We start from the raw sequence: 27,629 nt of genomic DNA, 5'->3' as shown, positions 1-27,629 counted from the left end.
GGAAACTTCATAACGCAACTCTGATGTGATTTTGACTTGAATGGTCAAGTCAACTGAAGCACCACCCTTTTGGGGGTGCCCATCACTCTGTGAGGCAGGAGCATTTTGTAGAACTAGAGCACCACCTTTTACTTATGTTTTAGAGCAACAAAGGTACATATTTCATTTCTCTAAAACATAAATAAATAAATTAGAAGGTCTGCCCTTCTACAGTGCCCTAAGTGGTTGCCTAGTTGGCCTATGTGTAAGGCCGGTCCAGGGAGTAACTGTAAATTGATAAGCAGGAGGCGGTCATGAAGATCGTTCACTAAGACAAATCAGTAAGAATATCAATACATCTTAGAAGCAGTTACATTTGTTAATTTTGACAAGATTAGGTTTAACATAGTTCTTAAACATCTGCACCTGTTTCATTTTCCATATTTTTGTGGGGGACATCATTGCAGTTTGCCAGTGCAAAAATCTTTGTTTTCCAGACTATTCACAATAAAGTTGCTGTTGCTTTGCAGTACAGAAGAAAGACCCACTAGTTAACTTAATTATATGAGGAAACAACTGTGCTTTTTAGAAAACATCAGGCCTCCCTGTTAAAAACTGTGAAATAGTAAGATGAGAATAAATCAGACACTTTAATTAATCATTGGAGAAATTATGAATGGTGTTATTAGAAAATATGTAGAGGACAGATGTAAGGGTATTTTATTTCTGTAGCTACATCTGTAAGCTGAGCAGCCCAAGGGCATATGTTGTCAATGTTAACCAGAGAAATATGATTTCTGTAAACACTGGCATTTTCTGTTGACTTCACTGAATACTCAATGTTTCAAGTTGCCTTTGATGTAGCTTTTGCATAAACTAAAATACTAAAAATGCATTTTATGTGATAATGTAAAATATATTCAAAAGGGGGAAAACTTTGAAGATCTAAATGACTGCCAGTTTTTCCAATGATACACTACTTATGTATTCATTATTTCTTTGCGCAGCTCATACCTACAAAGTGTCAGTTTACACTGGAGATGTTTCTGGAGCAGGAACAGATGCCAATGTCTTCCTTACTATATACGGTGACCTGGGTGACACTGGTGAAAGAAAACTCAGCAAATCAGAAACAAACAAAAATAAGTTTGAAAGAGCACAGGTACAGAACCAGCAGAAAGTCTATATTTATGTTTAGGTTTTGTTTAATTAGAGAACAGTTACATTGCTGAAAAACATGTTTATTTGATGAAAACATTTTTAGAAAGCTCAGAAATTAAAGCAAATTCTGTAAGCATAACTTTTTGACTAAAAAAATTTAATAAAATTGGTGGTACCATTTGAGTAATTCATTAAATCATTCAATCTTTACTGGAATGTTTTCCATAAAATAATAACAACCCTATCTGATAACCAGTTTGGCCCACTGGGCACACAGTCACTTTTCCCATGGCAACCTGGGAGCAATGATTTGGGACCCTATTTAAATATGATGGGGAATAGACCCTGAAAAACAAACATACTGTACTTGTGATATGAGAACACAAAATGATGGTGGATAGACCTTGAAAAACTAAATATCTAATACCGGTATCATAAGAGCATCTAGCAGATGCTTCTCTGTCAGATTGATTTAATCTCTCACCTTCTGAAGAGTTTTTCCTCTATAATATGTGAGACTGGAAAAACTGACAACCCTAGGACCCACCAGTCAACACCAATGGTGAAAGAAGTCATGAAATTAAAGAAAAAGGACTTTTGTACAGCTGAAACAGGAGGTGTCTGGGTTTGACTAAATGGTACCGATAAGCCAGGAAGACAGAAGCTGCAGCAGTCAATGGTCTGGGATGTGTCTGGTGAGGTCATGGGGAATTATAAAATTGCACCAATGAGTTTCTGGCAGAAAATACATTAACTTGTGAGGTGGGTGTATATCCCAAACTGCCCTTAGTAAAGGTCGAGGAATGTAGACTTTAACTGGAGAAATGCAGAAGGAGGAATTTAAGGAACTTCTGAATATAGTAGACACATCCTTCTTTCAGGAGGTAATGCCAGAAACAACTGGTTGTATTTCATCATTTTCTGTAGATGAGGTGATTCAGTGATTAATGGATTGCAGAAAGGTATTGGTACAGGTCTGGATGAGATTTAGCTAGAAACACTGAAGGCACTGTTTGTTGTTGGGGTATCCTGGATAATGCACATTTTTAAATGTTGTTTGTAAAATGCAGTGAGTGTCTTTGGACAGACAAACTGTGGTGGTGGTCTTCATTTTTAGACAAGAGGACATGAAGGTGTATTACATTAATAGAGGAGTCTTACTTCTGAGCCTAAACCAGGATGCTGAAGAACTGTAACTAGAGAGGGGTGGAAGGAGTTGCTGCCCTGGATGAAAGTTGTTAGGGGGCACAAGTGGTGGGGAGGGGCAGAACTACACCATTGCCATTCCTTTATGAAGCCCCAGGGATACTGAGGCTTCATGAGTGAATGTCGATACAGCATTGGCTCTTATGATGAACCTCGGTCATACCTCTCAACTGTCCAAACTTTCATAGAATGCCCAGTTTTTTTTTTTGCCCTATATTTTTGGTCTGCTCCTCATAAAATTAAATGTTTCTGGCAAAATATTGAGAATTGAAGTCAATAAATAATGACTGATGTTTGAGTTTCAGACTTCATATCTTCAGAAAATGTAGACTAATGCAAAATTTGTTATTCTAGCAACTTTCTACATTTATAAGAGCAATATTTAAATTCTGCCCCTGATTTGGGACCTTTGTTCCCCTATTATTTTTGGCTTTGTCCAGAATTCTCCCCACTATTCCCTCTATTTTTAGCTTTGTATAGATGTATCTTTACAAACATGTGGACAACTTTTCTCAGAAGACTTTTTGGTATCAGTCTAGAGAACTGCCCAGGCTCAGAGGTCCAGAAAAGGTACCTGCAGTAGTGGTTGCTGAAAAAGAGATTTCATCTAATACAGCTGTAATTATGTGGATTATATCATGGCCATGGTACAGTAGCTCACCTCTTAGTCCCTTGCACAGATCGTGTAGGGATAATTGCATCTGCCAACACTAGCTATTTATTTACATTTGTTTACCGAAAAAGTCCGACTGGGCCAGAAGCCCGTTTTCAGCAGAGGGCTGTGGAGAAAAGCTCCATAAAAATATAAACAAAATATAATAATTAGTACAATAGTATACATACAGTAAGATGCAGAATGCACATCATCTAGTTAGTCTATACAAAAGAAGTATTCAGTAGTGTTTTCTAGGAGATACAAGTTCAAAAAAAAGAAAATCACACAAACATTTCAGTAAAACTCAGAATAATAAAATTAGTATTGTGTACATATTAAATAATAGTTATGAACAAATATTTCCTTGATATCTTGATATATATATTTTAATATATATATATATATATATATATATATATATATATATATATATATATATTTTTTTTTTTTTTTGTATGAGCAATACTAACACCGAGTAGAGGGAGAAAATGAGGTAAGGAGTGGTCAGTGTGTTGAGAGAGTTATATATATCTTTTTTTCCTCAAATATTTTTTTTATTTTCAATTAAAATAACATTTACATAATATTTTTAAATGTCATTTTAAACAACTATATACAATATTTACAATAGCCTGACTTTCAATTATATACACTGTATGTTATTAAATATAGAATTAACAGATCAGTTATCAGAGGTACAATATTGATTATTGCAGAGTGTACAACAAAAATATAACTTTCTTCCAAGGATTATTTACCAATGGCCTGGGATAGATTTGTAGTTCTTTGATTTTTATTCCATCGATGCAGTTGTCTTCAATAAAGAGTAGAATTCTTCCAAGGTCGGGGGTGTATTTGAATTCCACCTTCTGGTTATGCATTTCCTAGATATAGCAAGTGTTGTCCATAACAAATACATATTGGTCTTATTCAGCTAGGGACCTTCATTTACATTTAGTATAATCAATACTTTAGTTAAGGTAAAGGATTCATTAAATAAAGCTTGTAAAAAATGATTGATTCCATTCCAAAATGATTTAATATTTTTACATTCATAAAAAATATGAATCCAGTCTACTTTATTTGACTTTTCACACCTCCTGCAAAAAACATTTGTAGTAGTACTGATCTTTTTAATTCTATCTGGTGTTAAAAATGCTCTATGTAAGTATTTCCAGTTAAATATTTTCCAGTACTGTGTGTTAGAGGTGTTAGTAAGATGTTAGTTTTAATTTCTTCTGTTAACTGCAGTGACTGACCTTTTGTTAAGAACTGCCAGTATGATGGTTTAGGAATTGTTTTATATGTTATTAACTCTTTATATAGATTTGAAATGGAATTATTCTTTTCACAACTGTTATATATAAATTCATACAGAAAACGTATTAGATTTGGAATATCTTTAAATGAGGAATTATTAATTAATCTGCATAAATCTTGAGTGTACATTAGAATGCTTTGTAAGGTTAACCAGTCCTGTGTTGGAATATTTTAAGCAGTTTTTATCATATGTATATCTAAAACATTTAATTTATTTACACATTGAAACTAGCATAAGAATCCATTTTGTTCCCAGGAAGTTATTGTTTTAGATCTATGTTTGCATTGATAAGTTTCCTAAAGGAATTGATGTAATGATTAATCAGTGTTGTTTTAGAAGGTTTTGTTATATTATATTATATACTTCTGCATAGCATGTACTAGGGTTTGTTTGATTTGTCTACTATTAAAAAAAATGTTAACAGATTAAATGAATTTGTTAATATAGCCATTGTTAATTCTTTCCAGTTGGCAAAATAATTTGGGTTTATCCAGTCTATTGTAGTTTTAAGCACAGATGCTTTTATATATGTTTCTATTTCTGGGAAGTTCAATCCTCCTTGTTTACATGGTCTAATGTGATAAGTTAGAGCTACTCTATTCTTTTTAGGATACCATAAACATTTTTATAAACATGAGTTTATTTCTTTAAGAATGCATCTTTCAGGAATTAACTGTATTGCCAATGCTACATATAGTATTTTTGGCAATAAGACCATTTTTATTAATTGCAATCTATCTTCAAAAGTTAATATAATTTTGTTCTACTTTTCTGTATATATTTTTATTGTTTCAATAATGTTTTTATAATTTACTAATATTGTTTCGTTTATATTTTTGCATAACACTATTTCTAAATAATTTAGCTTAAGTTCTTGTTTTCCTATGATGGATTTATCTGTAACTTGTAGTTCTTTTTTCTTATTTAAAAATAGAAATTTTGATTTTGATCTGTTAAAGTGTAGACCTGAAATCTTATAAAATTTCTCCATTACTTCTTCTAGCTCTCCAAATGACTCTCTGGAGTTTGATAGGGTTAATAAATTATCTTCAGCAAAAAGCATTATTTTAAATATGTACAGGTCATAGACTTCTATTCCTTTTATTCTTGCACTATTGCGTATTATGTCTGCAAGTATTTCTACAGCCAAAGAAAATAAAATAGGAGAAAGGGGGCATCCTTGTTTAGTACCTTTTGTTATATAGATAGATTCTGAGGTGAAAGGACCTAATTTAATGTAGGCTAAGTTATTAATATATATGTTTTTTAGTAATAAGAGGAAGGGAGGAGGAAATTTAAATAATGCTAAAGTTTTAAATAGATATTCCCAGTTGAGGGAATCAAAGGCTTTTTCTATTTCAATCCAATTACAAGTGTTTCTCTATCTTCTTTATTCACATAATCTATAAGAGTAAGTATCCTTTTAATATTATCATGTGTGTGCCTGTTATATAAAAATCCAGTTTGCTCATTATTAATTGTCTTTGAAAGTTGGATTTTCATTCTGTTAACTAGGCTTGACATGAATATTTTGTAATCATTATTCAGTAATGATATAGGTCTGTATGAGGTGCAAAGGTCTGATGGTTTATTATCTTTTAGAATTGGTGTTATGAGAGAATATTTCCATGAGGGTGGTATTTTTGCTTCTGACTGGAATTCTAGAAAAAAATTATGAAAAAGGGAGATTACTGTTGAAGGGAAGAGTTTGTAAATTTCCGTAATTATACCATCTATCCCTGGAGCTTTGTTAGATTTACTTTATTTTATCTTGTCAACAATTTCTTTGTAGGATATAGGTTTTTGTAGGTCTAGTTTTAAGTTTTCGGGAATTTTTTTTATATTGATAAGGTTTGTACCTAAGTTTATTTGGTTGGTATCTAAATCTTCTTTTTTGAAGTGTTCCATATAATGGAACCAAAATGCTTCAAGGATGTCTCCTATATCTGATACTTTTTTCCTATTCTTTTCAATTTATCTACTACTAATATTATTTGCTTTAGACTGTATTTTAATTCTTGTAGATACGTTATGTAGATATTTGGGGGAGGTGGTTAGTGAGTTTATTTTTAATTTTTCCAAGGCTAGACAAGTTTTGTGTGTTAGAATTTCATTATATTTTTTATTTAATTCCTCTATTTCTTTTTTTTTGACTTCTGGACAATTCAGATTTTTTTTTAGATTTTGCTGTCAAGAGTCTGGTTTGCAAGTCTAATGATTCAGATTCCAACTCTCTAATTTTGTTTTTGTACCAGCTAAGGGTCTTACCAAATAAAATAAATATGTTTTTAATGAGTCCCAAACCACAACTCTACTGATTTCTGTTGTATTATTAATTTCAAGAAATAATTGTAGTTCTGACAACATCCAGGGTCTGAATGATTTAATTTTCATGATATATGATGGAATTCTAGTTGAGAGGATTAAAAGTTTAAACTCTGTTTGGAGCTTCATTATCAGAGAGTCATGATCTGAGAAAGGGCATGGAACTATTGAGAAGTTGAGGATTTTTGTTTGTAATCTTGAGCTACGAATAAGTTGTCTGTTTTGGTTTGTTTTCCAAATTTATGGTCTTTATGAGAAAATAATAAGGATTTATCATCTTTTACTTTAAAAGTGTCTATTAAATGAAATGAATCAATCCATCTTTTTAAGGATTTTGAAATAGCTGCTATGCAAAAAGATGTCTTGGTGGTTTCAGAAGCTTCTAAGGTACAATTAAAGTCTCCTCCCAGTATAAGATTTCCTTTATAATTGTTAGAAATCAAATTTAGGTGTTTTTAACCGTTCCTGCTCCAATTCCTTGGAACCAATATAGATTAGCTAAGGTCCATATTCTGGTTTTAAATTTAATTATGACAAATGCTAGTAGACCTTCTTTGTCTTCATATTTATAAATAACTTTTGGAGTGATTATGTTTTTCTTCCAGAGAATTGATACTCCTTTTGGGCAGCCGCAGTGGTGCAGTGGTTAGCATTGCTGCCTCACAGCAAGAGGTTATCTTGTTCTATTCTTGGCTGGGGTGCCTTTTGTGCGGAGTCTGCATGTCCTCCCTGTGGTCATATGGGTTTCCTCCAGGTGCTCCAGTTTCCTCCCACATCCCAAAGACATGCTGTAGGTGGATTGAACACTCCAAATTGGCCCTAGGTGTGAGTGTGTGCATATGCCTTCTGTGGAAGGTTGGGCACCAGGCTGGCACCTCAGCACTGTAAAACTCCACTGCCAATCATGAGCAGACGGGTGATCCACTGTGGCGACCCCTAACCGTCAAAAGCCAAAAGAAGAATTGATACTTCTTTTGTCTTTGTTCTATAGGAGGATTGAGCTAAGACTATATAGTCCTTAGGGTTCCAAATAATTAGTATTAAAATGCATTTCCTGGAGAAATACTACTTGTGCCATATTTAGATTTACATATTTTAGTAAGTTTGATCTTTTATTTGCCTTATTTAAGCCATTAGTATTTAATGATAATGTTGCATCCATTTCAAGTTATTGTTGGAAGAAACTTTTTGCTTCTTTTTTTTATTTTGATTATAGTAGTTATACCATATTATCTGATAACACTGAATGTTATTTTTTTGTGTGTAAACTTGGGAGTGTAATTTAATGTTCTTTCTTCTTTAAATACAAGTAGGGTAAAATTCTGGTCAGGCTTTAAAAAAGTACTTCTATAAAACATTAATTCTAAAGTATCAAATACAAGTAAATATGAATTTCCCATTAAACATGAAATGAAAGTCATTCCTAATCCAATAGATAAAGATAGATCCACTGGATTATCACTCATACCTTTAACCAACAATATCAACTGAGCTCCATATGTTAAATTGTTATATGGGGAATTTTCTTAAAAGAGTTATGACATTCTATATTATTCTATTATTGTTCTGTAGTATTTTATATATCGGGATGGAATGTTAGTAGTGTAAACAATTATTATGTTGCCTTATAGAATATCCAAAATTAGTTACCTTAAGAGATCCCAAACATGTCAGATATGTCATTTTGGATAAATTAAATGCAACAGAGGAGCATACATTAAATAAGCCAACAACAAACAGATTATTACTAAAATAATTTGACTAAAAGGACTCTACAGGAGACGATGAGTGATTACCAATGAAATATGAATTTACTGTAGGTGTACGGTCTTCCTTATTTTCCCACTCTTCAGCTCACCAACTTCAATTTACACTTATGAAAAGACATGGCATATCAGTGGCATCCTGACTCTGAGTAGAGGCGCCCTACATTCCAGTGTATAGTGCTTTTACATATTTATACAGTTACAAAGCAGAGTCTAAGAATGAACTATGATCACCCAGACAATTCCCATCCTGCATAGGGCACCTCCTGCTTCCAAAATGGGTAATCACATCAGGTCTAGAATTAATGTGAAAGTACCTATATGATAATCAAGACTTACCTTAGGTAAGTATTAATCATATAGTATTTAGAGCATCTTAGAGAGTTCTCGGGGCAGTTAGAATACTCTTAAGCCTCTCCTCCCTTGACCAAAAACAGAGATTTACCTTCCCTTTCTTTCCCTTGTTTTAAATCAGTACTAATAAAAGAAATTCAGCAAACATAGGTAAACAGAAATAACATTCAGCAGTCCATCTTGTACATGACTCACAATCCATTAAACAAGTCAATGACTAACATCACTTTAGTAAACATTATAAAGACAAATTAGAAATAATTTCCTAGCACTTTAAATTTTCTGATATAGCAAAAAGTTAACAATAAGCTATTTTAACTGAAAGTATAAAGCATTTAAATTTTTCCTTGCATGTATACATTTCTACTTATATTGTAGACTCAATAGCTGTCTTTGAAATCTGTACAATACTTCACTTCTTCAAATCATTCCTTTTTCAATTCAGGTTTTGTTTTGTCAAAATGGCAATATTTCAAGGGCACAATTAATATTTAGACTGATGTTTCAAATAAATAACTTGTCAATTGCCAATTGAGTTAGTTTAGAATGCATGGTTAGTGCAAATATAGCATATTGCAAAAACAATATGTATTTTTTTGTGTGCAAGTGACATATATAATGTAGCAGATATAGAGCAGATAGCTTATGGATTCAGGTTGTTAAAGTAACTTATGCTTATTAATCAGGCAGTTTCATTTAGATTCACAAGTAATTTGTGGACATTTCAGTTGAGTTTCCAGGAATGTGTAGTCCTATGTGAGTAATTGAGTCCACTTTTCCTTATAAACATATGTCACAATTCATTAAACTAAGCAGAGTCTAACATTTGTCTAATAATCATTATAAAGACAAAGAATAATTTCCTAGCTCTTCAAATTTTCTGATATTGCAAAATGTTGACAGTAAGCTATTTTAACTGGAAGACTAAAACATTTCAATACTTCCTTGTGAATATATATTTTTACTTTTACTGTACTGTCAAGAACTGTATTTGAAATCTATGCATTACTTCACTTCTTTCAAGTCATTCATTTTACAGTTCAGATTATATTTTGTCAAAATGTCAATAGCATTTCAAGGACACATTTAATATTTAAACTGATATTTTAAATAAATAGCTATCAGTTACCAAGTGAGTTTGTACAGAGTGTGAGGTAACTGCAAAGATAACATGTTGCAAAAAGTAATATGTATATTTTCATATGCTCTAGAGACTGACAATTTCAAGTAACATATAAAATGTAACTTTTACAGTGCAGACAACTTGTGAAATCAGCATGTTAAACTGAGTAATAATTTTTAATCAAACAGTTACATTTAAGTGCACATGTAGTTTGGAAACATTTCAGTTGTGTTAACAGGAATATGTAATTCTATGAGGATAAATCATAAAATATTTACAAACAGTCCTATTATGTATTTATTTTACCTTGCTTAGGTTGCTTTTCATTTTAATAACTAAACAACATTACTTGTTCTTATTATTTGTTGTCTGTGAGGCTAAATGCACTTCGCAGGTTCACAGTGTCCTTAGAAACTGCAGCAGTTGTTTACTGTTGCTATGGCAATGCAAATAGAATGTGAAGAAAGCTTCACTTCTCTTAACCAACAGTACATTTGTCCCTCCTTTTTTTTTTATAAATTCAAAGGACATATGTACATGACCGGAACATTTCAGAGTTCATAGGTTCATAGTTTTTTCTTTTTTTATGTATTTGTTAATACTAAAAGGAAATAATTCAAAGGACATATGTACATGAATGGAACATTTCAGAGTTAATCACGGACATGTCCCCAATCCCAATAAGCATAACAGTGACTATCATTAATCTAATAAATATTGTAATAACAATTAATTAAGTTCACTATTCCAATTAGTCTACCTTAAAACTAGATTATTGTAGACTATTATTTATCTATGTATAGATAGTGAGTTATTAAATATATACAGAGTATATTAGTATAGTAAATAGAGAATTTAGAAAGGGAGACAAGATGCAGTTAAATAAATAATGAGAAAAGAGAGAAGAGAGAGAGAAAGAAAAAAGAAAATTAAGAGAAAATACACATATACTATGTATGCTGATTTACAGTATACATATTTTATGTGCTATATAACTCTCCTGTGAAAGAAAAGTACCCTGTTTTACATACCTGAGGTAATGTGAAAACTCTCATGTGTCATCTATTTTCAAAAAATATAGATAAAGATTCTAGTAGTTAGTTACCTTTATTTTAAAATTCCAAGTAGTAAAATTGATCCTTTGAAGTAATGTTAAAACAATTCATATCATAGTAGATACTTTGAGAAATGTTGCTGTAACAGTATCAGTCTTTTGCTTCTTCTTTTTGACATCCGTGTAGACATTTGTTTCTTTTGTTCTCTTGAGAGAAGATGGCATCCAACTCATGTCTTCTGTTAAAGTAATAACATTATTAGTTTTAATAAAGGAAGAAGCTTGCTCTAAGTCAATAAAAGTCCTCATCTCGTTGGCATACAGTATTCTTATCTTAGCTGGATATGCAAGTTGCACCTTGATGTTATTTTGTTTCAGAAACTTTATCATTGGCCACACTTTTTTCCTTTGTTCCATTATTCTAGATGAATAGTTGTTATCAAATCTTATCAGACTCTGTTTATATTTTAGAGGTGCCTTTCTCCAAGCAGATGTTAAAATCAGTTCATTGTCCAAGTATGAAAGAAATTTGATAATTATTGGCCTAGGAGGAGAGTTTGAGTTAGTGGCAGGTTTCCCCAAGAGCTCTGTGTGCCCTTTCAATGCCAAAAGAAAGTCCTTCTTTTAAATTTAAAAAGTCAGGGATCCAGCTTGATAAAAACAAAATAATATCCTCACCTTCTGTGTTTTCAGATAATCCAAAAATCTTGATGTTATTTCTCCTCTCCCTATTTTCCAATTCATCTACTTTATTAACCAACCAAGTATTTTGTTTAAGAAGTAGTTCTTTCTCTGTTTCCTCTGTTGTAGCATTTCCTTGAGGGTGTCAGCCTGTTTTTAACTGCTTGTTTTAAGATTTTCTAGGTTCTTTTTAAAATCATCCATCTTCAAAGACAACTCCTGCAGGGTAGATTCCATCTGTTGTAGTTCCTTCTTTAAGGCAGCATCCTGGTGAGAATTCTTTGAGTTGCTCATTTTAACAAGTGAATATATCTCCAAGCTTTTTGACAGGAAATTATTTGTAAAACTTCGCCAAAGTTTCTAATTATGTAAATTAGTCCTTTATCTATAAGATTTTTACACTTTGAAGAAAAAAAAAAGAATATTTTTTCCTGTCTTATTTAGCTAGTTATATGGAGCTCTAGAATACTACTGCTTTCAGTTAGCCATTCAGGCTCCGCCCCCCAGTTATATATATCTTGTCAGTCAAGTCTGGCGCAGGAGCAATGCCAGTTTTTGGATAGATGTTCAAATAGTAGTTCTTTGAAATTGATAGATTCAGGTGTGTTTTGGAGGGTGTGGGGTAGAGAGTTCCATAATTTGACTATTTGATTTGAGAATGCAGCTTCACCGTGAGTGTTTACTGTGAGCAAGTTTCTGTCTGCGGATCTTAGACTTCATGGGCATAAGTAGGGAACAACAGGTTCCTTGAGGGATGGGCAATTGTCAGGATTGAAGATATTGTGTGTGAATTTAAGTTGGTAGAGATGAAGAAGGTTAGTTAGCGTGAGCCAATTTAATTTATGTAGAGCAATACAATGGTGGCTTTGGTGGGAAAGGATGGCTGCAAAGAGGGCTATTTTGTTGTAGCAAGTTTCCAGTTGGGTTAAGTCTGATTTTCTTAACTTGGTAAAGAGAATAAAGCATAAATGAGTGTAGAGAGGAGGAAAGTTCTGATATGGATAGTTTGGTATTGTCAGTGAGGAATGGCTTGCTTCTGTACAGTGAGCCAAGTTTAACATGAACTTTCTTAATTGTGATAGCTATGTGTTGGTCAAATCTGAGTTTGTTGTCGATAGTCATGCCGAGGAGTTTGTATGCTCAACTGGTTTAATGATTATGTTGTTTGCTGAGAGAATGGTGAAAGGAGGGGTTGTGGGTGATTGTTTGCTACTGGTAAATAGCATTAACTGCATCTTTTTGGGATTGAGGATTAGTCATGATTTACTTAGATATGTTTCAATATCATTTAAAGCTTGTTGAGCTACTATTTGGAGGTCTGGTAAAGTATCTGCTGAGCAGAATAAAGTTGAGTTGCCTGCATACTGAACTACTTTAGCACGTGCTGTGAATGAGGCTAGATCATTAGAGAAGATCTTGAAAAAGGGGCCCTAGTATGGATCCTTTGGAGACTGACTGAGACAGGCAGAAGTGGTGAGAGTTCAGATTTCCATCGTACTGCTTATCGTCTGTCAGAAAGATAGCTTAGGAACCAGGAGAGGGAAGTTTTAAATTAGGTTTAGTGAGGCAAGAGCATTAAGGAATTTTTAATGGGAGACAGGGTTGAATACTTTTGATATGTCTAGGAAGACTGATGCTACTTGCTGGTTTGAATTTCTGAGTTGGTTGATAGTGTTATAGAAATTTATTAGGGCTGTGGCGGTGCTGTGTTTCAGTCTGAAACTGTGTTGGATGGGAGAGATAAGGTTGTGAGATAGCAGGTATTGTAGTAATTTAGCATGTATACATTTTTCCAGAATTTTGACGGAGGGGGAGAGGATGGCTATGGGTCTGTAATTGTTTAATTCTGTTGATGTTCCTCCTTTATGTAGAGGGGTGATATGGGAAATTTTCCATAATTTTGGGACATATTGCTCTGTTATAGACCTATTTACCAGAATGGAGATAGGCAGAGCTATGGCATCAGCTGAAAGTTTGAGGTACTCACTGGGGAGTTGGTCAGCTGCTAAGGCTGAAGGTTTCAGTTTTTTCAGCATCATTCTTATGATGTTAGTTGGGACAGGTTGGAAGGAGGTCAAAAGACTTGTTAGTTTCCACATTAGGTGGAAGAGATGGTGGGGTAGAATTGTTCCCTGTAACTAAGGAGAGGATGGTGTTTATAAAGTGGGTGTTGATTTGTAGGTAATACTCATGCTTTACTTATTGGTTGTTGGCTGTGGGGTTGTAGCTTTACCTGGGTGGAAGAGTGAGTTAATTGCCTGCCAGGCCTTTTTGGGATTGTTTCATATTTGTTTTGCATAGATGTATATTATGTTTTTTTTGTTTGATTGTGGAGCTGCTGGTATGCTAACAAAGTTTTTTTGTCTTTTGTTTTCTGGTATTGAAACCAGGTTTTGTCCCTTAGTTTTTGAAGTTTAATGTTTTTTTTTTTTTATATCCAGGGCAATCTCTTATTTTTAAGATGACATGTACAAGTTGGTGCTAAGCTGCTTAGAATAGCTAGAAATGTGTCTTTGAAGTATGTTACGGCTTGGTCGATTTGGAGATGATGAAGTGGTGTCCAGTTACATTTATTGTACATGTCTAAGAATGCGTCATTGGAGAAGTATTTGGTATTTCTTACAACTTTGTAAACTATGGTTGTGGATGGGTTGAGTTGATGACGGATTAAGTAGGTAGGTCTATTGTCACTAAAATTATTTGGAAGGCATCCGAAGAGATAGTTGTGGGTGGTACTGTTAATAAGTGACCAGTCTAAGATAGATTCCCTTTTGCTGTGTTTATCTACTCAAATGGGAAATTGGACAGTTTGGGAGAAACCATGTAAATTTATGAAGATGGAGGGGTTATCACTAGTGCAAGTGTTCCAGTCTAAGTTAAAGTCACCTGTGGTAATGGATTTGTGGTTGAAGGTTGAGGCTCTCTAGGCTATGAGTTCCTCAATGGCAGTAGGAGTATTGTTGGAAGATATGCAAATGGAAATTATGGTAATATTTTTCTTTGGGTTGATTCTGAGCCATGTTACTAGGACTTCTGTTTGATATAGTTAGACATATATTCTTTTGTGTAATAGAATGTATATATATATATATATATATATATATATATATATATATATATATATATATATATGTGTGTGTGTGTGTGTGTGTGTGTGTGTAGTAAAATAATATACTTGTACACCTGTTTGCTAGATGCATAAACTTCTGTTTGCTAGAATATATGTAGACTATGTAGAATAATATAGTCAGATGCATACATTTCTGTTTGCTAGCATGCATATATTAAAATGTTAAACTGTTCTCAGCTAAAAATCAAATAAAAAATGGCATTCATCTGTAAATGTAACATGAGGGTCTGGTACAGCTTGATAAAAAGGCTGATAAAGATAACTCCTTAAAAGAGGCATTCTGTTGTGTGTAACAGTCTGGGACAAGTTTAAAGGAATTACAGATAAGAAATTTCCTGAGACACAGGTGCAGGGAGTATGGGAAAGCTGCTTTCATACAGAAACATTCACAGTAAAAAAGACTCCCTATTCACCTTGAAACAGAACAGACTGTATGACGTCAGAGGATACCAAAGTAACAGACTTCAAATTCCAAAGGTATTAAATAATAGACTGTTTTCATGGACAGGATCCAAATTGCAGAAGAAAAAAGTGTATATAAGAAAAGTAATAGTGTATAATGTTAGTTATGATTTCTTGTCAGAGCACTGGAGATCCTTCATGTTGTATGAAAAGTAAATCTGAGACATTAAAGCTATAAACTGTACAGTATTGTACTTGTCATCTGTTATATAGACAAGTTATTTTTATATTACTGCATGAAGTTTAAAAGGTTAATAGTCTGCAGAGTTTACGTGCACTAACCAAACTTTGTTTTTTGCAAGGCAATAAAACAGCAGCTAATCACACTTTGGTTTCAGCACACAAAGCTGCTTAGACATTTATTATTACTAGGCACCAACACAAAACTGAAGTCAGCAGTTTCAGTAAGTAAGACGACTGACAGTCATTCATTTTAAATAACTTTTCAACTTCAAAGTTATCATAACGGTATATGATGAGTAGGTTGTCTATGCTTAGGTTATCTTTGCAGAAGATTGCAACCCCACCTCCTGTCTTCCTGATACTGTCTAACCTGTCTATGCAATAACCTTGTGGTAGTATGTCTGGTCTCTTATATGGGATGTTAGCCAAGTTCCTGTTGCTATAAGAATGTCTGGTGAGTATTGCGCAATGATTGTATGAAAGTATGTGATTTTGTTAACTAGGCTTCTAAGGTTCATGTTAAGAATGATAAGGTCTGAAGTTTTAATGTGAGGAAAGGGTGGAATGGTAGGGATGATGATGTGTTGTGCAGTATGTGACCTGGGATTGGGGTGTATATCACCACTACAGAGAATCTGTGATACTATACATGCATGTTTGTGTGACAGTTTGGAGAGTATGTGAAGGTGTTTGCTGAAGTGGTTAGTGGTATTGCTGACAACTACATATTTGAAGTGGAAGCATGCAATAGATGCATGATTGTAGAGTTGGGAGGAGATGGCAAGGTAGGCAAGTGAGGAGTGGATGGTATTACTATAATATAGTATGGGGCTATGGACATGTATTTGTAGGTGAGTGTAGAATGCTAGTATGCAAATTGCAGTAGGGTATAGAATTTGGGCAGGAAAAAGAGCATGATGTATATTCTTTGTTTTGGAATGTTAGGCTAGCTGGATGGTATGATAAAGAAGATGTAGGAACAGAGGGGTGTTGGTGTAGTGTGGTGGGAGTAGAGTGATTAAGGTCAGATGCAATGAGTTGTGTGAGGGGAGGGAGGAGTGTTAAAATAGTGTATTGATTAATTAAGGTATGACTGGTGGACAGAGGGCGATTGCTGATTGAGAGGAGTTAGGGGGAGTGGTTAGTGTTTGTATAAGTCTAGGTGATCTAGAGGTGGGTGGGAATGGGGGTAGGGTAGGGGAGTAGAGGGGGCCCAAGCATAGAGTGGGATGTTTCCCCTCAGAGATGAGTGCAAAAAAATCATTATGAAAAGTATAAACCTTGGATATGTAAGGTAAGTGAAAGCAGGAGAAAGCAATGAAGAGGTAGAGGCAGAAAGGTAGGAGTGTAACCAGATAGTTTCAGAAGTACTACTTTTATGGCCTTGGTGTATAAGTAAATCAAAAAAGGAAGGCAAATCTATATGGGGACAAAATATACCAAGTAAATGGTACTAGCCTTACTTTACAGGAATTCCAATGGGGAGGCAAATTTATTTGGGACAGGATACAACAAGTATCCTGTCCCAAGGAGGAGGGGTTGGGAGGGTGGCCTAATGGTTAAGGTGTTTGCCTTACAAACACAAGGTGCAGGGTTTGAGTCTCACAAGGGATAACTGGCTAGGCTTAAAATGGCTCGCAAGGGCAGTTAGCTTAGTACTAATCTATGAACCTAATCTATGAACCTATAATGTTAGTTGCACCACCTAGTGGCAAGAGATGAAGCTATAGTTGCTTGGGGTATGGGAGAGCCCTTTCAGGTGTGCGCACTATCTGAAACAATGTTTAAAAAATAACTAGTAAAAGTACCAAATTTGCTATTAAAAAGAAATATAAACATCCAGTCACAATGTTTAAAAAATAACTATTAAAGGACCAAATTTGCTAATAATAAGAACTGCAAACATCCAGTCATTTATGCAGACTTTTCTGGTGGGTATCCTTATTAAAAAAGTGTTATTCTTGGCTTGAAATAACTGTAGTAAGAAACCGGACCATAGGAGTGATTTTATTTGGCAATGTTGCATTTGCTGGGGGGGGGGGGTTACGGACCTGAACTGTGATGATAAAAGCAGACCAAGTGTGTTGCAGCATGCACACTGAGAAGGGGCTGGGGAGAGCTTCCTCACCATGAGCAGTCCAAAACATCTATTTAAAAAATAACTAAATGTGCTTTGTGGAACTGTGGAAGGCATATGATTTGAAAAGATTTTTGTTCAGTTTCAGGTGGTTGTGGAGAAGCATATTCAATCACTCCTGGTAGGCAGAATGGATTTCTGATGAAATTATTTATAGCTTATTACCAATAATTTATAACCTTGGAGATAATTATATTTATTACCGGCTGCAGGAGTGCAACTTTCTTGTGTGGAAGGTATGGCAGTTATCCAATACTCCAAGGATATACACAAAATGTATAACTCCACTGATAGCCTACTGCACACTGCAAGGTATCAACATTTTCCCATATTTAGATGACTTGTTTATCTTTGCAGAGTCATTTTCAAAATGTCAGTAATCTCTCATCTGGGTGAGAGATCTCCTGCGCAGACTGGGTTTTCAGGAGAACATCCAAAGGTTTTCTTTAACTTCTTTTGTGGAATTGTTTTCCTTGGGTGTCTCCTAGATACCTCAGTTCAAGGAAAATTAGATTATCTTCATCTGTTTCTGTGATTTTCCACTCAGACAACTGTCTCAGTAAGGGAATTTCTCAGGATACTATGCTACATGGCACTTTTATTTATTTAACATTTGCTTACCAGGAAAGTCCGACTTGGAACCAGCCAGTTTTCAGCAGAGACCCAGGGAGAAATCCTCCAGATGAACGTCTTTGTAACATGGGAGGAAACTGGAGCACCCAGAGGAAATTCACATGAATGCAGGGAGGACATGCAGACTCCACACAGAAGGAAACCCAGCTGAGAATCGAACCGGAGAACCTCTTGCTGTGAGGTGACAACTCAAATTGCTGCACCAATGCACCGTCCTTGAAACTTATGTTTCTCAAGATTACTGTAACAAGACTCATCATGAGAAAAGTTCAGTGGTACCTAAAATCAATGTTATACCAACATCAGCATCCACTAATATTCCAAATTCCAGTTTTGGGGGTTGAGAGAAGGGAGATTCTTTGGTATAGAAATATTTTTTTTTCTGACTTAAAGTCTTCCATTTTCCCTTCCAGCACTAGCACACTCTGTTACAACAGATGCCTTAGGCCCTGCTTGGGAGGCAGAATCCATGAGGATAAAAGTGCAGGGTCTTTGGAAGAGAAAAGACAGACCATAACTCATAAACGTAAGAGATGTCAGCAGTCATTGATGCTGTCAGTACTGTCAGTCATCTTTGGTCCCTATGACCATTACAAGTGCTTTCAAGCAACCCCACAGTGATATGATACATAATCAAACAAAGGGAACCAGATCTTATTCCCTGTGCAGATTAGCCATGGTAGCTTGGGGTATAGCTTTTCAGCACAATCTCCCTCTACAGACATCTTACATCCATTCAGAACAAAACCATATGGAAGACAATTTGAGCAGGAACAGAACAGACCCTTATTAAAGAAAACTCAATCACTGTGTCTTTCAGGAACTTATCCAGCTTTGGGAAAATCCTAAGAGAGATCTTTTTTTCTCCATTCACAACAACCAGTTGGCAAAATTCAGCTTCAGGACTCCATGCTAGAGGTCCTGGAAAACATATACTTTTTTCATTAGACAGGAATATTCTTATATGCTTTTCCACCCATTCCACTAATATCTATGGTCATTCTGAAGATTCAGAAGGTCTCTTTAAAGATCACTGTAATGACTTGCATCTGGCCTAGGCAACAGTGGGTCTCCTTTGTACTGGAAATGGCAAAGGGAAATTGCCACAAGCTTCCTTACAAAATGGATCTATTGACACAAGACAAATGTTGTTTGATACAAGTCAACCTTAAACAACTGCAACTAAATGCCTGGATGATGAACTTTTAATGCATTTGGTTCTGAGAATGTGCAGCAAGTATTAAAGGAGTCAAGAAAACTGCTACTAGAAAATCATATATTGGTAATTAAAAAAGATTTTCTAGTTGGTACCAAGACAAAAACTTTTGACCATTTTAAGGCTTGTATCTCTATGATTCTACATAATTTCTGTGAGTTGCTATCCTCTAGACCATCTTACTCACCAATGAAAGAACATTTGAAGGCCATTTAAGCATAGACCCCCCTCATTTAAAGCACTTTCATGTGAAAAATGTTTTTGAAAGGGGTACTGAATTCTAAGCTTCCAAGGAAAAAAGTTGGCTCCTCCTTGGGATCTTAATTTTGTTTTGGAAAAACAAACTCTTGCTCCATTTGAACCAATTCATTAGACTGACTTGACATTTGTAACATGGAAACCAGTGTTACTGGTTGCTCTGCAAAACGAGTATCTGAGTTACAAGCTCTTAGAGCACATCATCGTTATCTATTTCCACAAAGAAAAGGTTTCCTTAAGAACTAATCCCTCATTTCTGCCTGAAGTGGTATGCAAGTTTACTTTGAGACAAGCAATTCAGCTTACTTTCTTATTTTTAAAACCAAAAAAACGAGAGAGAAAGGATACGCCATACCTTGGATGTCCACATATAGCTTGGGTATTGTCTTAACAGAACTAAATCTAATAGAAACTCTGAAAAGTTCGTCATTTCCTATGAAGGTAAGAAGAAAGGACAGCCTATGTCAATGCATACTGTTTCCAAATAGTTATCTCATGCTATTGCCTCCCATAAGAGGCAAGACTCATACTACCAGAGCATTGGTTTTATCTGTGACTTATTGGAAAGGGCTGGATTATAGAAGAATTTTAGAAGCAACTTAAGTCATCTGTAAATACCTTTACAAAGTGCTACAAACTAGATTCCTTTTCCATAATACAGTTATGTAAGTAAAATTACCATAACAGTAGATGATTGAATGATCATTGATACAGTAGCTGCTTTCTCCCTCCACCTCCATGTTTTATTATCAGGATGAAGAACCTTACATTTATTTTGCTAGCACTGACCTTTTCAGGGCTGTAGCCTCCCTCTCTCAGTTTGCATGAAAGCTCTGAATGCTTGGGTACCAAGCTACTCTTTTTCTTCAGCTCTGTTTGAACTGATTAATGGTTTGGGCATGAGGAAGGTGCCCTTAAAGCTTTGGAAGCTGGCAGTTTATTAATTCCTTAGCAGGATATAACTCATATAGATAAGGCAGGGAAGTCGGGAGGCATACGTACTGTACTGATTTCAGTACAACCTTTTTAGAAGGGGGGTAGCTTTTTTGAAAAAAAAAACGTACATATTTAAAAGGTGTTGGCTCCTTTAAGGAGCATACCAGCCAGTTGGAAGTGAGCTCATATCATGTCCGGCTGGCTGCGAGCGGGAAACAATCTGAGGTGGAACTTGGAAGGCAAGCAATGGATTCGCAATCGGAACTTGGAAAGCAAGCAATGGATTTGCTATCTGAGTTGGAAAGCAAGCAATGGATTCGCGGGCAGGAAACAATTGCAAGTAATGGATTCATGAGCGGAAGGCAAGGGCGTTCACAAATGGCATGGAAAGAAGGCAATCAACGATTGAAGTAAGTGCATTCACAAATGGATTATCGGAAAGTGTGTGCGTGTGTGTGTGTGTGTGTGTGTGTGTGTGTGAGTAAATGCCCCCACATAATACACCTGCTGGCTATAGGTGTTCAGGCTCAAACCCTGTACCTTTGCTTCAGGGTAAGAACAGCCTAAAGTCCCTAACCACCACCATTTCTGAACTTTGTTCAGATTTGCTTTTCTAATGGTTGTGAGCTATGGTGAGAACTGAAGTTGTATTTCTCCCATTATTGTTTTTGATGTTTGTCCAGGTTTTTAGAACTGAATTTGTATTCCCTCATTATTGGCTTTGTTTGTCCAGGTTTTTTGTGCTAAGAGGTTGAGAGCTATCTAAATGATAGCCATTAAGTTTGTCTTCCTATTTTTCAAAGTGCTGATTTAGCATAGTGGTATGTTGCACTGACTATAGTGCATATGGTTCTGGGTTCAAGACATGCATGGTGATAACACAGCATTTTATTCTAGCAACTTTTCAAAATTATACAAGCAATGTTTAAAATGTGTCCCTGTTTTTTGGGCTTTTGTCCCCCCCCCCAATAAATTTTGGCTTTTTCCAGATTTCTTGTGCTGCAAAGTTCAGAGATAGAGCTGAGTGTCAACATTTTACAAGGAGCTGAGAGCTGCAGGGGAACTGAAGTTTAGTGCTGCTTATGCAGAGTCTGCTTGTACTGTTAACAGCACAACAGGTAGGGTACTTGCTTTTGATGCAGAAGGCTGTGGGTTCTTCTCCCACAGTAGGTAGATGCATTGCTGATACTGTACTGTGTTGTAAAGGGGGATGGATGCTGTAGTCTGTTTTGGCGAAGATATCTAGTAGTAACTATGAACCTGTTATCAGTTTGCCATCCATTCCCTATTGCAATATTACTAGCGTATCATTGTTTTTAATGCAACATAGGCAATTTATTCCTCAAGGGCAACAGGCACATTATTTGTAGATGAAACCATGAAATATAAAGTTGTTTGCTAGCAGCAGCCTCTTCATTAGTTACAGATTTCTCTAATGTGGAATTATGTAGATGGCTTTTACTAGTTCAGAGATTGTGCATATTTACTGATACTGGTGGACTTCAGAAGTTTGAGTAGACTTTTATGATGGAAGGTGTATCAAAGAGCACATGTATGTTTCATGTGCAAGGGGCCTATGATTTGAAAACAGCCCAAAGTTAATCTTTATCTGCCACTGGCAAAATGTATTTTCTTTGAATGTGGGTTTCAATGCTGTTTCAATGAATGTGAGTTTCAAGGGCAAAGAAGTTTTAATGCTAAGTCTAGTTGCATTGTGAGACTGCATTGCTTTGTTTAGCAGATATTTATTGGTGTTTGTGCTGTAAAATGCAAAATAAAACTTTTTCTGGCAAATTATTTAGGAATGAAGTCACGAAATAATGACCGATATTAAGTTTCAGACGTCATAATCTTCAGAAAAATGCATGCTAAAGCAAGACCTGATATTCTAGCAACTGTCTTAAGTTTATACAAGGTCAATTTTTAGTACTGTTTGTATGTTCCCCCAATATATTTGGCCTTGTCCAGATTTCCTGCATTAAGAGGTTGAGAGGTATGTGCAAATAAATCGCTTTATAGAATTAGGAATATCCAAACCTCTAAACTGTCCCCAATTTTGGCTCAAAATGTTGCTCTCCTCCTAATAATCTCTCCACAAAATAGCAATTTTGAAAGAAAACGTGGAGGGTTTACTTTACTTTTATAAATAACTGTAATGATCAGAGTTATACATTACTTTTATTTCAGAAATGCATGTAGATTCTCTAATTTTGTCAGCTGCTCTAAGTTAACTGTGCTCATATTAAAATGGTGTCCCTTCTTTGACAGGTTCCCAGCTGTATTGTCTGGCAATTTTATATTTTTACATCACATTTTTGGTCCATTTTTCATAAAATTGCGGTTTTCTGGCAAATTAGTGGCAAATTGTTAAAGACTGAAGTTAGAAAATAATGGCAGACATTTGAGTTTCAGATTTCATACCTTTCAGAAAATCCGTACTAATGCAAGACCTACTACTATTCTATTATCTTTCTAAGTTTTTAAGAGCAATATTTTTTAAAAAATTTCTTATTTTTGGGCCTTTGCCTCAGTTTTATTTATGAGTTTGTTGCTCTAAGAGGTTGAGAGGTGTGTGTGTGTGTGTGTGTGTGTGTGTGTGTGTGTGTGTGTGTGTGTGTGTGTGTGTGTGTGTGTGTGTGTGTGGTAGGCAGGTAGCATACCTCTCAACTGTCCAAATTTTGCAGAATGTCCAGATTTTTGCCCCATATTTTTTGTCTGTTCCTCATAAATTTTGTGATTTTTCTAGAAAATCATTTGAAGGCTGAAGTTGCTAAATAATGACACATTTGAGTTTCAGACTTCATGTCCTTTAGAAAAATTCATACTAGCACAAATCCTGTTATTTTAGCAACTTTCTAAGTTCACAAGAGCATTATTTAATATATGTCCCTGTTTATTTTAGGCTTTGTCCATATTTCTTTCACTAAGAGGTAGGGAGGGGTGTGTGTGTGAATGAAACATCCTAGTTAGGGGTAGCAGGTGGTTAGTAATTTACTCAAGCTCAAAACCTGTACCTTAGTTACAGAAAACAAAAGCATAAATTCTCTACCCCAACTACCATGCTGCATTTTTCAAAGAACTGACATTTCAGGTTAATTTTCAATTCAAGGAACCGAGTTTGAGTGAATTTATATTATATTACTGAAGAGGCATTACAGCGAATGCCTCTTCATCGACACTAAAAGAGCGAACCGTGAATTACGAGAATGGCCGTACCTTGGCTGGGGAGGGGGGTAGCAGTTTGAGAGCTGTGAGTACAAATTTGAAAATCCTAGCTGCACCCCTGAGATAAGGCTACTGAAGCAGTCATCATTTGAACATTTACTATTATGGTAAGTTTACTTACACAAATGTACTTTATCTATGTTCCTTATGTCTTTTTTCTACTTGCACATTTCAGATCTCTGTCCTTGATAATAGCTAGGAATTAGTTCCTGTGCTTGTTACCCTTTTTCAGAATCATCATCAACATCAATTTTTCCATTTTTTTCTACATTGGGTTGGGGTATCATATCAGCTGTTTCCAGCTTTCTCTCAATTTAGTGCCACTCTTCTAAGTGTTTTCACAGTCATGCCTGACTGGTATAGGCCTTCTCTCACCCAATCCATCTCTTGACTAGCATTATTTCAGCTCCTCATGTGTTTTTCCTGTCTCTCTCAAATCTTCACTAAATCATCTTCTTCTTTCTTGCACAGTGCCTGACCCACCATAATATGTTCCCTTTTACCCTCTTGGAGTTACTTTGCTTATACTTCAATGCCATAATTTCTTCATCTGTCCCACATTGTTTAGCCTACCACCCATCTCAGACAGTTCATCTGTACCATCTCTAGGTTTTTCAACTGCTCTGGCTTCAGTGCCACGGTTTCTGTACAATACAATGTAGTGGTTGCACTTATGAAGCATGTTTTGCGCACCCTCATTTTTAGTTTCTTTGGCATTCTTCTGTCACAGACTATTCCTAATATTATCTACTAGTTGGCTGCATTTCCTGTGATTCCAGCTTGAACTTCTCCTCATCCATACTTCCCTTCTCCTCAACCAACCCTCCCAGATACTTAAAGTTGTTGACACATTCAGCTATTTTCTCTTCTGTCTCATCTTTTTTCAGTAAATGTGCCAAAAAAACTACTTTTTCTACATTTCTTTGCTCATTCATTGTATAATTGTAGAAAATATTTTTCAGAAACTTGATAGGAATGTCCCTTATTTCATCCAGTAAGTGGGCCCAATTGTTTTGGTACTTTAGGGTTCACAGTGAAGACTAACCAGAACCCTGGCCTCATAGACATAAGTGTGTGCTTTCACTAGCCTCACTCCTTTCAGGGCAGAGATCCTCCTTGACTAATGCTGAGTTAATTCCCTCCTGGCTTCTTGGTTCTTGGAGAAAATTATCACCTGGAAGGGTGCACATCAGTGAAATACAGGGTATTCTTATCACTTTCCCCAGTTCAGCTCCTCCACTATCTGGACTGATCACTGAGAGATGCCTTGGACTCATCTGACAGATCAGGGGGATTTTCGGGTGAGACTTTTTTTCCTGGGGCATCTTCCTTATTCCTTGTTCCTTTTTGTTTGGTTGGCCTTTGTTGAAGAGGGGTTATAGGGTGAGTACATATCACAGTCCACTACTCAAGCATGAGATTATGTACTTGTTCAACTGCTGGTGTGAACTAGATTTACAGGCAAGAGATTTCCCTTATAGGTACCTCAGATTGATGAATCAACCAGGCCAAGCAGCAAGGTAGCTCAGTGCTGGCCAGCTTTCAAATGCTAATTGGCTAGACATATCCTGAAAGGAAAGTCTTCAGCTGTCACAGGAAGAGAGTGTCCAGATTTTTTCTTCCATCCAAAGAAGAAAGCCCTCTCTCACTCTTCAGAGGATCCAGTGCTTGCTGAGGTTTTATAAGCCACATATGGGAACCCTTTTCCTCTCATTTTATTATTAAACTTATTGTTCTGTTTCTATTTTTATGTTTTTTATATATATATATATATATATATATATATATATATATATATATATGTAAAAATATCAGTTTTTACAGTAATTCATGTGGGAATTTCTGCTTGTAACCGTGTTTATTTGGTTTCTGACTTTGACATATCCTTATTTTTACTGTTTCTGAGAAAGCTGTCAGTTATTGCTCTCAGATGTGCAGTGTGTATATATGCTGTTCGACACTAGGGGCTATCTTGTGCAGTCAGAACCACAAATTAATAATGACCATCTTTACTGTAGTTACTCTATTTTATTTAGGCAGGAAAATATAACAGAACTTGTATTTTTCAGCATTTTTACATTATTTAGTATATGTATGGCTCTATGTTGTGTATTTTTAACACTGGATCACAATTTTACCATATATGAAGTTATTTAAATATACCACAGAGATTTTATTCTCTCTCTCTGACAAGAAAATGTAGTTTAAATTGTTATTAAATATGAATTTTATGGCAGTTTAACATGGTTAGAGTGTCTGGAGCTAATGCTTAACACTGGCTTGGCACATTGGTTGCTTTGGTGTTTGGACTTTGTCTACTAGAAATTCTTTTAACTCCTATCAGTTGTAAAAGAATTCTGAACACATTTCAAACTACTTTTGTGATAATAGGGCAGTAGGAAAGAGGTTAGTTGTGTGGGAACATACCTATTGCTAGAAACTTGCAGTGCTTGTTTTGATACATTATTCTGTACTGTCAGATTACTGATGTTCATCGTGTTACCCTGCTGCAGTCATCACACTTGGGTTATCCTGCCGTCAGGCGGTCCCGCAGTCGGCCTGAGTTCCAAAGTCTTGGTCTGGCATCGGTTGCTGTCGCTTCCTCCCTGACGTCTGCGTGCCAGGGGTATATAAGAGGCATCCAACGCCATTTTCTTCAGTCTTTCTTGCTGAGCGGTGCCCGAAACAGAAGCAAGTGCCGGTCGGCCAACACCTGAGATTTTCTAATCGAATTTCAGTCCGAAGTCTTCAATAAAGCTAAGTACCCCATTGGGGAACCTTTTCTTGCCTCAGTCCGATGTCAGAAAAAGTTAACAATTGCATTTCTTGTGGGAAGCAAATACCTCATAAGGACTTCCATTCTTATTGTATTCCTTGCCTAGGCCCAGACCACAATGTCACAGGTTGTCGGTTTTGTGCTAGGTTTAATAAATGAACTATCAAACGCCGTTTTGACTTCGCATGGCATTACTTTGGTATCATGCCGTCAGAGCAGCCGATGACTGCCATGCATAAAAAACGCAAGGATAAGGACAGGCAGCCTAGAACCAAACCAGACTCCGAGGCCTCTGCTGGGCCTGTCGCCGGTTCTCTGGTTTTCAGTGAGGTGCCTAGACAGCCCCTGACGACCGCGGAAATGGAACCCCAGACAGCTTCAGATTCTCAAGCGGAGTGTACTAGGCCATCACATCCATCTTCTTTAGGCCCTACCGACACCGGAGCAGAAGGTGATCCCGGTGCAGTAGAAACGGACCGACTACACTCACCATAAAATCTTATGCTAAGCAAAAAACTCCTTTAAAATCAAAAAAGACTGTACGTCAGTCTCCTATTCAAGGCCCCATGCCTAAGAAACAGATGCTTAAGATGGCTGAAGATTTGATTTCCCTAATCAGGGGTTCCCATCCCCCTCCTGATAAAAGACCAAGACAAGAGGAGGACTATGCTTCCTCTGACCAGGTTTCTATTTCCTCAGATTCTTCTGAGGAACAGGATTACACTTTTCCTCCTTATGAAGATTCTGATGCTGAAGACTCTATTCCCTCAGCATCTCCCACTGAAGACTACTCCTTTGGGGAAACTTTACATACCATGAGGGAGCATTTCCACTGGGAAGGCCAGGACTACTCTGATTCTAAGAAGAGGCTCCGAGAGTTTCTTTTACTACCCCAGCACAGACCACTTGCTATACCTCCAGTCTTAGATATTGTGGATGATGTTTACTTAGAATCTAGTCTAAATCCAGACTCCCTACCTCCTGCTCCAGCCAAACCAGACAGATACTACAGAGTACCTGACACACAAATTCCTTTACAAAAGCCTTC

At 35.9% G+C, this 27,629-nt stretch overlaps 1 protein-coding gene across 3 annotated transcripts in view; it reads left to right on the top strand.

Annotated features, from left to right (window-relative positions):
- LOXHD1 (lipoxygenase homology PLAT domains 1) overlaps positions 1-27,629 on the top strand; it is a 2,432,812-nt gene that overhangs the window by 1,830,761 nt on the left and 574,422 nt on the right. For all 3 annotated transcript variants that reach the window (XM_044082024.1, XM_044082018.1, XM_044082011.1), the window contains one exon: positions 987-1,141. In XM_044082024.1, coding sequence (XP_043937959.1) covers positions 987-1,141 — 155 coding nt within the window. The remainder of the gene's footprint in view (positions 1-986; positions 1,142-27,629) is intronic.

This window comes from Protopterus annectens, chromosome 1.part1 (genome assembly GCF_019279795.1).
Source record: "Protopterus annectens isolate FY-2018-M chromosome 1.part1, PAN1.0, whole genome shotgun sequence".
Taxonomy (NCBI): domain Eukaryota; kingdom Metazoa; phylum Chordata; order Ceratodontiformes; family Protopteridae; genus Protopterus; species Protopterus annectens.
The sequence above is the reverse complement of the archived record's forward strand: the minus strand, read 5'-3'. Positions and strand labels throughout refer to the sequence as shown.